This window comes from Chrysemys picta, chromosome 1 (genome assembly GCF_011386835.1).
Source record: "Chrysemys picta bellii isolate R12L10 chromosome 1, ASM1138683v2, whole genome shotgun sequence".
NCBI lineage: Eukaryota > Metazoa > Chordata > Testudines > Emydidae > Chrysemys > Chrysemys picta.
Genome location: NC_088791.1, coordinates 148,304,174 through 148,319,085, shown reverse-complemented (window position 1 = coordinate 148,319,085; position 14,912 = coordinate 148,304,174). Strand labels below are relative to the sequence as shown.

The 14,912-nt window shown below is 41.1% G+C and overlaps 1 protein-coding gene across 12 annotated transcripts in view; it reads left to right on the top strand.

Annotated features, from left to right (window-relative positions):
- Positions 1 to 14,912, top strand: part of STXBP5L (syntaxin binding protein 5L) — a 398,900-nt gene that overhangs the window by 215,022 nt on the left and 168,966 nt on the right. For all 12 annotated transcript variants that reach the window (XM_065586857.1, XM_005292701.5, XM_065586846.1 and 9 more), the window contains exons 5-6: positions 4,260 to 4,394; positions 11,428 to 11,491. In XM_065586857.1, coding sequence (XP_065442929.1) covers positions 4,260 to 4,394; positions 11,428 to 11,491 — 199 coding nt within the window. The remainder of the gene's footprint in view (positions 1 to 4,259; positions 4,395 to 11,427; positions 11,492 to 14,912) is intronic.

Sequence of the window (14,912 nt, the reverse complement as noted above, 5' to 3'; positions counted from 1 at the left end):
ATTGAAGAGTTTGTTGGATGAAAAACACGGTCCATGCCAGTTACTAATCCTAACTAGTTTGAAGCTTTAATAAGAAAGTTTTAGGACAATATACTACCACCTCAATCAAGTATAAAGCATAAGTAAAGCAGATAGAGCAGGATAGCGTAATGATCAGGTACTCAGTCCTGGGGCGCTGGTAGGGCTGTTTCTGTCATCAACAGTTCCATGCTGGTCCAATCTGGTATAAGTCCTGTGCTGCTCCATACCCCCTTTGTTAAACAAACATCCTTTATAACTTTTCTTGTAACACGATGAAGGTGCAGATTATTAAAACTACCTCATCTATAAACATTCTATTCTAAATATATTTTCATATACACTAACCCAAAATCCTTATAACTGATACATTTTTACTTATTCTGCTAAAATTCTAATTGGTACCTCCTTCGCTATCTTTTTTTAAAGCTCTTACTATCCTCCTACTTACTCAGTCCAGCTGTCTTTTCATTGCTTTCATGTATTTCATTGTTACTTACGTTTGTCTTATTCTATTTTATAAGCTTATTGTAGCCTTGGAATTAGTTGGGGATTGGTCCTGCTTTGAGTAGAGGGTTGGACTAGATGACCTCCTGAAGTCCCTTCCAACCCTGATATTCTGTGATTCTACTGGTTGGCTAGCTCCTTTCAGTCAGTGTTCATCGTCCCTAGTCTGTTTTACTAGGCAGGTCTATATCTGGCTAGAAAATCGCACATTTGTCTGGTTTGCTTTGCTCTGTTATCTACACAGACCAAGAATCCAGTGTAGATAAGACACAAATCAACTTTTTGATTTTTTACAACCTTTGAAAGCTGTGTCAACAAGGCACATTCAGAAAGCAAAAAAGTTCCCTTTTACATTATCTTATAACACTATTAAATAGATATCTACTTCTCCAATGTTATTTAATATAGTTTTTATAACACAGTTCATTATACCTATTTTTACAAGCTTATTGCATAGCGATAGTGTTTTGCTGAAATGAAATTTCTTCATTATGAACCTGAGGTTTGTTTCTAATGTGTAAGCCTTGAATTGAAGTTAATATATTTCATAACGTTTAGAACTTCAAGTATAATACTATAAAGTGAGTTTTCATTTAATTTTTATAACCAAAAAAAAGTAATGAACTTCAGGCAATTGGATTGCACTAGACAGGACAGTTCATTATAATGTTGAAAGTGCTTTGCTTGTTGTGTAGAAGCCTAACAATGCATTCACATTATATATTTTAGTTCATTTTGGGGCTCCAGTCCCTATATGTGAAGGACCCTTTATCTCAGGTTGTTTTGCTTCTTTGATGACCAAGTGCATCACTGCCATGGTGGTTCAGCATGTCTTCTCCTTGGTAAATCATTAATGTAGAGCAGTGATGTTCAACCTTTTTTCATTTGCAGACCCCTAAAAAATTTTTAATGGAGGTGCAGACCCCTTTGGAAATCTTAGACATAGTCTGCAGACTCCCAGCGGTCCGTGGGCCACAGGTTGAAAACCACTGGTGTAGAGGAAGAAAGGAAGTTTGGTGCCTTTGAAAATGTATCAAATGTAGCAGTCTAATGTCTGATGAACACTCATGAGTCTCGTAAAGGACCATAGTTGGCTAAATGACCCTAAGGAACTTAAGTGGAACATGTATCAACATAAACACAAGAGTAATAGGATGGGCTCCTTTGGTCTGCTTTTATGCCATTTTTGAAGTTATTTGTTTCCAATAATGCTACGTCAAAGTCCCCAGAACAGCTTGTAGTTTAACTCTCACAGTATATGGATGCACCAGAACAGTGGTGATGGACTGTGATTTCCAAGTTACAGCATTTCCTCAATCTCAGACATATCTGTTCAGCAGGGATTTTTGTCATCTGATAGGGAGCAGACATGGTTGGTTGGTCAGATTTTTTTTTTAAAGCTGACATTGTCTGAATTTGTGTCCATATGATTTAGCTGTTAATTTAAATTTTTGTGTTAAGATGGGTGCTTAATAAATCATTCAATAAACAAAACAATCACGTTAGCGTCTCTTAACTTAATTTTATATTACTTTTTGAATTGCATCACTATCTTTGTATGAAGCCAAAACAGTAAACAGAATTGAAATATATATATATATACACACACACACACACAGAGTATAAGTATATGTACATACTTTCTAAAATTGCACTAAAGGTCTGATTTTAAAAAGTGGTCTCCATTTTTGCACCCACAAATATTTGTAGATATAAATGCTCCTGTTAGCTGTCAGACTACCTGATTTCACTCTCACTTAGATGTCTGTAGTGGGCACTTTTCTTTGCAGATGCTAAACTGTCTTTGCAATACTGGAAGCTATTTTAAAAATCTGTCCCTAAAGCCCTGCTCCCACAGAAGTCAATGGGATTTTTGCCATTGACATAATTGAGTCTGTAAGGGTAAAATTTGTCCCTGTGCAGGGGGCTGGAACAAGGCCTATGTCCCGCTCGAATCATCAAAATAAAACTGAAATGATGCAATGATGCTTATCCTCTGATCATGGATGAACACCCTGACGGAGGATTTCAGGGTTGCATTACTTAGGCCTTGGCTACACTGGCGCTGTACAGCGCTGTAACTTGCTGCGCTCAGGGGAGTGAAAACGCACCCCCACCCCCGAGCGCAGCGAGTGCAGCGCTGTACAGCGCCAGTGTAATCAGCGCCTGCAGCGCTGCGCGCTCGCTCGCAGCACTGCACGCTATTCCCCTCGGAGAGAGCTCTCGCAGCGCTGGTGGCGCAACTACACTCGCGCTTCACAGCACTGCCGCAGCAGCGCTGTGTATCCCCAAGTGTAGCCAAGGCCTTGGCTGCCTTAAACCTGGAGCAATATAAATGGTAGAAGTAAAATTATTCATTTGAGTGTATTCTGCATAAAATGTTTTGATCATATGATTATATAGCCTTAAAACTGCAGAGTCATTCAAAGTACTGTGCGGGGTCAGGAGAAAAAGAATATGTCTTGCTAAGTGTTCCTCATTACTGCAGATAAATAAGTGAAATTAGTTTCCAAGTGAAACACTTCCTTTAGTTTAGGAGGTTGTGAATATTTTTAGCCACAAAGGACTTAAGTAACCTTACCATATTTGACAAGGTAAGATTGCTGGAAGGAAGCTATCATTCCCTTATAAAGCAGGGCAAAAAGATTGATACTTCATAAAAACATAAACTTGAAATATGTATATTCTTTAATAGTGTATGTCATCGTTTAAAAAAATAACTCAGGATAAAAATACATGTTGGAGTTGATGGCTAAATTAGTATCTCAAAGCTAGAAATATTTGCTTTTGGAATCAAATGAATGACAAATATAATAAAGGAATAAAATATTGCATACCAGGCAAAGTATGTGCTTTTAATAAAGACAAATCTCCTGAGTGCTAGAATATACTGTTGGATCAGATAGAGTTTCAGTCTATGTAGGCAGTATAGATATAATTAGATTTGAGCTGCAAATAGTCTACATATCTCATGTGGATTGTCTTTTTAATGTAATGTAAATATTGTAATGTCAAAAAAATTGACTCTATTCATTCATCATCTTTATGAAAATTGTTGTATCTTATCACGAGAGACCATCATGAGATTTTTCCTAAGTGATATAGCACTGGGCTATGGTATGAATGTGGGAGTGAGAGTATAAATCATGTCTCTGCTTGACTGCACTTGGTAATGCTTTATCAGCTCCATACCCTCTAGACTGATTAAGAGCTAATAAAGTGAACACTTCTTTGTGTGAATAGTAATGTTACATTTCCTTTGTACAAAACATTAAACATGCTTATGTCTCATTAATGCCTGTGTACTGAACTGGAAAAATAGCTTTTTGTAAAGAAGAAAAACGGAATCTCTAGCTCAACGGTTCTCAGACTTTTCATAGTGTGGCCCACATATTCATAAAGAGATTATCCTGTGTCTACCCCCTCCCCTTCAGGATTGCACTAAGCACATTAAGATGGCTCCTCTTTCCTGACCCTATTAGAGGTAGGTAGAATGGCTCCTCCTCCTTGTTCCCAGTGTCTTCACTAAGAAGAGTTTGGACACCTGTACAATCAGCTGGAAAAAAGGAGGAGCCAGCACCGTGGGCTGTGCCAGCTCCACAGATCACATATTGGGAACTGTTCCCAAGCTATTTTGGCCTTAGGAAAACAGAAGGGACAACTATTTCAAAAGAAAACTTGTTGGAAATATGATTGTTGGTACAACTTTAAGTGAGATACTTTTTCCCTTACAGGATTACTTACTGCCATCTACCTTTCCAAAGTAAATGGCTCTACGTTGGAACAGAGAGGGGAAATACACATATTGTAAATATTGAGTCCTTCATTCTTTCTGGATACGTTATAATGTGGAACAAGGCAATAGAACTGTAAGTGTGGACTTTTCTATCACTTTCACGTTGCTGGCAGTTCTTTTCAGATTCTTTGCTGAAATAATTACTTGGTCATAACTAATCACTAGAATTATTTTGTAGTCTCCTGTTTTAAGGAACATTTTGGTGCAGTACTGATTGTGATTCATCACAAGAATTTTTCAAGGAAATTCAGTTTCTAGGTATATTATAGTGATATCACACTAGCTTGTTTGATTCAACTGAGGATCACTTCCTATATAACATCACAGCACATTTATAGTGAAAACAATCAAAAGATTATTACCAAAGGCTAAGATTTAAGAGATAGTGAGTAAGAATAATAATGAAACACAGAAAAGTTACATATAAAGCAAAATTTTAACACACTTCCCAGAATCTGCACTAAACAGGTAAAATCCTTGTCTAAAGTAGTTTCTCTCATCTCCCAGCATCTCCAGCCAACGTGGCTGGCATCCCTCTTATGAATGTTAAAGCACTACCTTGATGAAAGATAAAGAGGGGTCCTTTTGCCTTCTCCTTATATCCCCCAAACTTCATTATTTTGTCTCCAGTGGTCAGGATGACCACCTGGGGCTTATTCCCCAGTGTGCTGACTTCATGGTGACTTTATTTCCTCATGTTGACTTTGTATGCAAATGTATGCATTGTCTTGTCTTATAATGCTTAATTTAATGTGAAACAATGTAGGCAGGTGAACATACATCCTTTATCTAGTAGAAACCTGTTTGTCAACCCTGCCTTGAAGGCGCACTGCACCAGCCCACCGCCGCCACCTTTGCAGTCTGAGAGCAGGGGCACCAGAAGCTCCCTAGAAGTGGGAGGGGCCCACCAATGCTCAGACCAGGGCCCAGCCCCGCCTCTTTCCTGAGGCCCTGCCTGCTGCTCGCTCCTCTCCACCCCCTCTCCCCCATCACTTGCCCTTAAGGCAGGAAAAAAGTGAGAGGCAGAAGCTGTAATCTCTAGAAGACTCTTTCTCCATTGGTGGTGGGTGCTACAGGTTCTGCCTCTCACTGGCTGGCCTAGCTGTGGGACTCCTCCTCCTGCTATGCTGATGCTGGAGCAACTCAGCTTTATATCTGCAGGGGCGCCAGAACAGGCGGGGGAGGAGTCAGGGAACTGTGGCCCCATCAATTTTAAATGTGGGAAGGCTTTGCCCTCCCACTTTTTACCAGCCGTGAGTGGGTGGAGAGGAGCGAATGGTGGGTGAGGCCTTGGGGGAAGAGGCGGAGGAGGGGCGGGGGCTTGGGGTTGGAAGCATGGGCAGAGCCATGGTAGGAGGTGAGGAGCGGGGGAACAGGGCCATGATCCAGGCACCGGTGGCCAGTGTTCCCTCTAATTTTTTACGTCCATGTGCTGAATTAATTTTGTTATTTGCACCAATATGGAGGTGTGTGACACATCACCTTCATATTGGTGCACATAACAAAATTCATGTGGTGAGGGTGGGGCCAAGGGGTTTGGAGTGTGAGAGGGAGCTCAGGGCTGGGGCAAAGGGTTGGGGTGTGGGGGGGATGAGGGCTCTGGCTGGGGTTGTGGGCTCTGGGGTGGGCCTGGGGATGAGGAGTTTAGTGTGTGGGAGGGGGCTCATGGCTGGGGCAGAGGGTTGGGGTACAGGAGTATGTGGGCTCTGGGGTGGGGCCAAGGATTGGGGTGTGGGCTCTGGGGTGCAGCCAGGGATGAGGGATTTGGGCTGCAGGCTGCCCTGGGGCTGCGGTGGGGAGAGATGATTCCCCCGAGCCCTCTCTCGCCGCAGCAGCTCAGGGCTGGGGGAGAGGTGCATCTCCCCGGCCACGGCAGCTCCGGCGGGGCTGGGCTGAGGGAGGGGCACATCTTCCCCAGCTGAGGCAGGTATGCGCTGGGGCCAGCGGTGAGAGATGCCTCTCCCCGCCACTGCAGGTCCGTGCTGGGACCGGCGGAGAGGGGCACCTCTCCCTGCCGCAGCCCTGAGCCCCTGCGTGGGGTTTAATAGGCAGCTGTGCAGCTTAGAGGGAACTTAGCCAGTGGTCCCCCACTTCTAGGGAGTTTCCAGCACTCTTAGGCGTAGCCTCCCCAGACAAAAGACTCAGGCTCTACCTATGGGATGGGGCAGATCTTTCACCTTTCTCATAGATTCATAGACTTTAAGGCCAGAAGGGACCATCATGAGAATCTAGTCTGACTAGTTTAAACCTGCAAGTGACCCGTGCCTCAGGCTGCAGAGAAAGGCAAAAAGCCCCAGCGGTCTCTGCCAATATGATCTGGGGAGAAAATTCCTTCTTGACCCCATGTATGGCGGTCAGTTGGACCATGAGCATCTCAGCAAGACCCACCACCAGCCAGATACCTGGGAAAGAATTCTCTGTAGTAACTCAGAGCCTCCCCATCTAGTGTCCCATCACCAGCTGTTGGAGATATTTGCTGCTAGCAGTCACAAATGGGCTACATGCCACTGTAGGCAGTCTCATCATACCAGCCACTCCATAAACTTTTCAAGCTCAGTCTTGAAGCCAGTTAGGTTTTTTGCCCTCACTGCTCCCCATGGAAGGCTGTTCCAGAACTTCACTCCTCTGATGGTTAGAAACCTTTGTCTAATTTCAAGCCTAAATTTATTGATGACCAGTTTATATCCATTTGTTCTTGTGTCAGCATTGGCACTTAAGTTAACTCTCTCCCTCCCTGATATTTATCCCTCTGCTGTATTTATAGAGAATAATCATTTCTCCCCTCAGCCTTCGTTTGGTTAGGCTAAACAAGCTAAGCTCTTTGAGTCTCCTCTTGTAAGGTAGGTTTGTCATTCCTCAGATCATCCTAGTAGCCCTTCTCTGTACCTCTTCCAGTTTGAATTAATCTTTCTTAAACATTGGAGACCAGAATTGCACACGGTATTCCAGATGAGGTCTCACCAGTGCCTTGTATAATAGTAATAACACTTCCCTGTTCTACTGGAAATATCTCACCTGATGCATCCTAGGATTGCATTAGCCTTTGTGACGGCTCCATCACATAGTCATCCTGTGATCAATCAATATGCCCAGGTCTTTCTCCTCCTCCATCACTTCCAACTGTAAATCCTCAGTTTATAGCAAAAATTATTGTTATTAGTTCCTAAGTGCATGACCTTGAAATTTACACTATTAAATTTCATTCCATTTCTATTACTCCAGTTTTCAAGGTCATCCAGATCTTCTTGTATGATACTTCAGTCCTCCTCTGTATTGGCAATACCTCCCAACTTTGTGTCATCAGCAAATTTTATTAACACAATCCCACTTTTTCTGTCAAGGTCATTAATAAAAATGTTAACTAAGATTGGTCCCAAGACTGATCCCTGAGGAACGCCACTAGCAGTCCCCCTCCAGCCTGACAGTTCATGTGTCAGTCTGGCTCACTGTAGTCTTCCCTTTAACCAGTTCCTTACCCACCTTTCAATTCTCATATTAATCCCCATCTTCACCAATTTAACTAATGGTTTCCCATGTGGAAGAGTATCAAATTCCTTCCTGAAATCCAGGGAAATTAGATCTACTGCATAGCCCTTGTCTAAAAAATCAGTTATCTTCTCAAAGAAAGAGATCAGGTTGGTCTGGCACGATCTACCTTTTGAAAAACCCTGTTGTATTTTATCCCACTTACCTTTTATTTCTATGTCCTTAATTATTTTCTCTTTCCAAATTTGTCCCAAGACCTTACATATCATTAAAGTCAAACAAACAGGCCTGTAGTTTCCCAAAATCACTTTTTTCATCTTTCTTAAAAATAGGTATTATATTAGCAATTCTCCAGTTACGGGGTACAACCCCCGAGTTTATAGCTTCATTAAAAATCATTGTTTCCATGCCCAATCAGTCCAATACTTCTCCTCAGGTAGGCTGTGGGTAAGAAGCCACAGTCTAATCCTTAATTGTACATTCATACCAATAGGACAGTCATATTTCCTGAATGAAGAATGCAGGATTGGTAATAATGCTAGTGCCATAGCCTGATAAATATTTTCACATTTCTAAAATGAAATAATATATATAAACAGAAATAAAAGCAACGTTTCTGGGAACCTTAGAAAAAGAGGTGAGTGATTAGGAGCTGTTTTAGGGAAAAAAACAGCAAAATGCACTTAGCAATTGAAAGATGGAGAAGGGTTCTGAAAATTTACTAGAGAGAAAATGAAATAGAAAGTTTTTAGAATAAAGGAAGATTGGATAGATAATCTAGCTTCTGTCTTTCAGGGAGAAGAGACAGGTGAACTGTGGTGAATAAGGGAATCAAATAATATGTTTAAATAATGGCTTAAAGACATGCTAACATGGTAACATCTAGAGTGCAATAGGACCCTGAAATCAGCAGGGAAAATAAGTGTGTTACTTTACTATAACTGAGTGAGATGATTTCATCCAGATAGCAAGAGCTGGGTCAACTTCTCAGCTTATTCTTATGCATTGACTGGGATATGTGCATGTGCATGTATTTCAAATCGGGCAGAGTCAACTAATTAAAAAACCCAGGTCTCTTAATACTAGAATTAAAACATTGCTATGGATCATGGACTCATCTGCCCCCCGATTTTTAAATCATTTTGCATCTTTGGAGTTCTTTTAACTTCTCATTGCTAGTGGATGCCCAAACCCATCTACAACTGGCAGAAAATTGTCTCCAGTCCTGTGGAACTCAGACCAGGCCACAGTGATTCTTGCATTTATGATCTCTAAATATTCACTGGGCCAGAGACAGAGAGAAAATGACCCTATAGCCTGGTGATTAGAGCCCTCATCTAAGAGATGGGAGACCAAGGATCCAGTCCCCCTGCTCCAATGACTCCTTAATTTAAAAACATGCTACAGCTTCAACTGGAGACATTGAGGGCACTCCCCGCATTAGAATATCCCATAGCTCAGTGGCTAAGGCACTCACCTTATCAGGCAGAGGGAGGGTTTCAATCAGGGGATCTCCTGCATCGCACCTTAACCACTGTGTTAAAAGTTTTGAGAGAGGTGCTCCTCTTGACTGTTTTGTGTGGAGCTAGGTGGCCTCTGAGCACATCTACCAGATTGGGCCCCGCAGGTGAGATAGGCAGAGGAGCACCTATCGTTCCCCAATTGGTGGATCACCCTGGGGGCCTAGGCATCTGAGCGCCTAGAGCAAGGCAGCAGTGCACATGCCCAGAGGCAGAAGCATAGGTGCACAGGGAACTTTTACTGCAAAAACTTAGGCAATGCCTAAAGGGGGAGGCAGCAACTGAATGGAGGTTTTGGTAAATGCTAGTGGTTCCTAAATCTGGGATTTAAAATGGTAGTTATAATAATTAATGGAGATATCCCATCTCCTAGAACTGGAAGGGACCTTGAAAGGTCATAGAGTCCAGCCCCCTGCCTTCACTAGCAGGACTAAGTACTGATTTTGCCCCAGAGTCCCAAGTGGCCCCCTCAAGGATTGAACTCACAACCCTGGGTTTAGCAGGCCAATACTCAAACCACTGAGGTATCCCTATGTGGTTAATATTTATTTTAATTATGTTTAAGGGTGAAAATGCACTAAAAGCTTAAGTAATGGGTGCATAATATAAATGCAGTATAATATCACAGAGAACAATGTTATATGGAAATACATAAGGCACAGGATCCATTTAGGGCATAGAGTCCATTGTGCACACAGAGGGAATGCTGAAAAGGTTAGATTTAAAGAGTTTTCTTATTTTTGGTGTCGATCATTTTTCGAGAAATCTTCCTAAAATATAGTCCAAGTAATGTAATCATTTTGCTAAAAAATGTTTGGTTATGCAGATTGTGTTGCTTAATTCACAGAGATAGTTGTAACAATTTATAAGGTGGCCTCTATTGTGGTGGGGAGAGGTGGAACATATAAGTAAGAACACATAGAACCTAATTTTCATCACACTTGCAAAGGTTTTTCAGAGATGTAACTGATGACTTCAGTTGAGATACTTTTGACTTTCAATGATATAAATAAGAGGAGAATCAAGCCCCTAGGCTCCATAGTCCAAGAAGGCAGCAAGAATATCTGTTTCCATCACCTCTGAAAACCATCCCTATGCAGGAAAAAAAAATCTGATAGCAACCCTGAAAAAAAAAAAAACCTTAAAATAATTTTAGAAAGTAAAATAGATAATTGGATTTTGAAGAAGAGCCTTTCTCGCTGCATGACAAAGATAGTAATATGGCAACCAAAGTGGGCAAAGAGGAAATAGATAAGTCCCTCTCTACAGCCAACGCAAGCAGATACCAATGCATTATATTACCTGAAATAAAAGATCTGCAAACTGATATTCACACTATATTAACAGGGATTGAAGAAGAGATTGCTGCTATAGGGGGAAGAGTTGCTTGTTATGGAAAAATGGGTTGGTAAGACTCAGTTACATATTTGCCAGACTAAAATAACAAAGCTGGAACAAAATGAAAGAGGTCTGCCAAATAAAATGGATAGTAATAACAGAGAGAGGCTAACATGTTATCTACACAGGGACATCCAGGAAATTTAATCCGAATTAACTACAGGTGTGATTTTGAAGTGGATTAGTTAAACCACATTAAATCCCTGTGTGGATGCTGTTGTTCAGAATTAAAGTGGCTTTAATTAAGTTTAGTTTAAAGTCACTTTGGAAGTGAATTAAAATAAATCAGATTAAGGGCACTTTAATTCTGAATGAGGGTGTTCACTCATCGTGTAATTAGACATAATATAGTATGAAAGCATCGCTCATATAACAATTTATATCCATTTATATGTATGCAGAATGTATGCTTTCATATGCAAAAATAGGTTTTTTTAATGGCTGTTACACACATTTATCTAAATTGTTCCTGGGCTTCAAACTTACCATGTGTTAGAAAGGATAACTGGAATTTATAGTATAATATATGATTCTACATAAGGGGCAAGGTCTTTTGTTGTTGATTGTGTGCAAATATCCTCCACCATGGCGATTTTCCAAACAGTTTTGGGATGCCTTGTCTCTAACATACCTAACATCCAACATAAATCTCCTTTTTTATTGAAAGAATTTACATTGTTTTGAATTGATTTTGTTTTGCAGATCCACAAAGACTCACCCTGGCCCAGTTGTACACCTAAGTGATAGCCCAAGAGATGAGGGAAAAGTGAGTACAGTAACCAATGATGTAAAATATTTTAATTATGTAAAATATTTTTACATTTCATAGCTCTCCCTGACCTAAGCAGTTTTTCCATTCCACTCATTCACTACTTAGTCAGTTGCCTCCATTGTACGATCCTGAGGTCACTCTAAAATATTGCCTGGGAAAACTTTTGGAAAATATTGTAATTCCCTTTCTGCTGTACTGAGAAGAATATTCTGGTTTAAAAAATATGCTATATTTTGAAGTCCTCATTCAAGCAAAGCTACTGTTGACTGAATGGGAGTTTTTCCTGAGTAAAAATGAGATAAACTGTGTAAAGACTTCAGAATTTGACCAAGTATGTATTACAATGGGCACATTTATGAATTATTGTCTTTGACAAGAATATTGATGGCAATATTCTATAATTGGAGCTTGCTGCTATTTGTGAATAGAGATGAAGACAGCAAAGAGCTGTCAATCATGGAAGCCAAGTACCCCACAAGCCCAGCTCCTGACTCCAGTTCCTCAGACAGGCAGGCAATTTCAGAGCTCATGCTAGTGTGGCCAATTCCCCCGTCGCTACCTTTCTCCAGTTCTAATGGCTCTGCATCATACTCTAGGCCCTCCTCCATCCCATTAGAAGCTTTTGGTTCTAGATCTGTCCCTACTGGCTCCCTTCTCTCCATTCACTCTCCTGACCTTTGTGCTTTGGACAGAGGTTTACCCTCCATAAAAGTCTGGACCTTTGAATCTTTGTTCTTCTCCTCTTAGCAGGATGATACATAAGATCAAAGCCACTGAGGGGGGGGGGGGAACATACTTTAGTGTAGCCTTTCCTTTTTTGCCCCTGAAATTTGTCCCATGAAGAGGGTGAGTTATCCAAACCAGAATCCATTAAATCTAGGGTGACCAGATGGTAAGTGTGAAAAATCGGGACAGGGGGTGGTGGATAAAAGCGCCTATATAAGAAAAAGCCCCCAAAATCAGGACTGTCCCTATAAAATTGGACATCTGGTTACTCTAGTTAAATCTGACTAGGGCACTCAGGAGATGTTTTTTCGAATAGAATTTGAGGCCACTACTCTGTTAAAATAGCTCGTTGTTGGCCTCCAGGCTGAGCCAGCCAAGCCAATGAGAAATTACCTCCCCAGGGACCTCCAGAAGGAGTTGGTGATTCTTTCTGATGAGGTAGTAAGACACTAGCCTCAACAAGTAGAAGTTTCCCAGCAATCAGAAAAGCAAGATTTTTAAAAAGGTGTGTCTAAACTTAGGCTTCTACCAGCAAGTCTATATTCAACTACCTCAGTAAGTGGCATTATTTTTGTAAGTGTTGAATACCCAGATCTGCTGTCTTTAGAGCTGCATTATGCATGGGAACACAAAATAGGAATATTGGACCAGGATATGGTCAATTGTGCTTTTTTTGGTTTGTGAGCTACTCGTAACGGTAGTAAGGCAGAAACCTCCCTGTAACTCTGGCAAAAGCAGTTTAAGGGGAAACTCTCCTAATCTAAAGCCAGACAGTGGAGCAGATCCACTAGAGGGGGGAGCTCTCATGAGGATTGCACCTCAGATCCCAATCAAACCTGTGAAAGATTCCCAGGACTTGGACCATAGCCTCCTGGGCCAGAGAACAGGTAGAGATAACTCTGTTTTCTCCCCATCTGGCTAAGCATATCAGGGACAGATGGGTACAGGAGATACTCTGCTGAGGTCACTCCATACTAACACTTCATTCAAATCAAATATAAGAAAGTTTGGTCTTGTAGTTAAGGTCCTGGACTGTAAATCAGAAGATCTGAGTTCAGTCCCAGCTGCCTCACCGACCTCCTGTATGACCGTGGGCCTTACATTTAACCTTTCTGTGTCTTAGTTCCTCATTTGTAAAATGGGAATGATTGTATTTCCTTTTCTCCTACCCTTTGTCTTGTCTATTCAGATTAAAAGCTCTTCAGAGCAAGGATATTTTATTATTATGTGCATATGTAACACCTAACACAATGGCACCCTGATATCAGTTAGAGCCTGAAAAAGCTACTGGAATACAACAATAATAATTGTTATAATTAATAAAATAACAGCAAACTCCACAGGCCCCCTAAGAACAACAACATGAGCAGTGTTCTCCAACAGATAGGAATCAGAAAGCAAATACTTCTTTCATGGAGATTAGTATAATTATGTACTCTCTTATAGGCATAGGAGGTCCACAATAAGAACTGGGGACTTTGAACTGTACAAGCCCTTCAGATCATTAAACAAGAGCACCAGGAAGATAAATTTAGGATGGAAACTCTGGCATCCACATTAGCATCTCTTTCCACCGGGGATTGCCTTACACCGACAGATCTTGTGGATGTTTTTATTCTCCACATCCCTTTTTGTCCCTGCCTCCATCGTTATGGATGTTAATTTAATTTGTGTTACCAAAATGAATACTACTAGGACAAAATTCTTCCTTTTGGTCTCTAACCTTCTTTCTAAATGTTAATGGAAATCCTTGTACTGACTGTATCTCCTTTTTCATGTTTGGACATCTTGTGTCTAAGAGTCCAGCAAGCTGCCCAGATGGTCATTATGAAGTTCAAAACCCATGAGTTTGATCAACATGAGTGAGAAGACCCTGGTCCCCAACCAGTGGTCAGGTCAGGAAAGAACTCAGAGCATAATAAATCTGCTAGAGTTAAGAACAATTAGTTTAGCTCTGGTGGAATTTCAGCCTTTTATTGATAGGCCACTAAATACTAGTCACATCAAATATAAGCTACAATGGCTTATCTGAACAGATGTTCCTAGTTCAACAGGAAAGAAGTGTTCTTTTTTTCAGTGGACTTGGCACGACATTCCTCCTGTTATTGCGATGTACTAGCATGGACAAAGCATATATCAGCAATACACCAGGAGAAGTGGAGTGTCACTAAGGAGATGTTTTAACCTTGTAGTGGACAGAACTATTGGCTGGGACTTGACATCCCTGAGTTAGAAAGAAGTCAAAAGTGCAAAATTGCTTCATCAGCTAAAGGAATTCCCAGATGAGATAGAATCATAGAATATCAGGGTTGAAAGGGACCTCAGGAGGTCATCTAGTCCAACCCCCTGCTCAAAGCAGGACCAATCCCCAACTAAATCACTTGATTCCGCCCCCTCCCCCCCAGATTTCACAGAATTCTACCCTGTGATGACATGTGACAAGTGAAATTTCAGGAGATTGGGTTCTTTTTCGTGAGAAAGTCTGGATAATAGGAAACCAGCTTCAATTATTGTTGTTCCATAATAAAGATTAGAACTTCTCCCGTTTTAATAGCTTCCCTCTAAAGCATTCATTCAAGAATCAAAGTCAATCCATCAAACAACAAAAAGAAAAAGGAATCTAAACAGAATAACTGTATATAGTGAGAGATGCAGAACTGTTGAGCTGAATTAAAATATCTGTATTAAC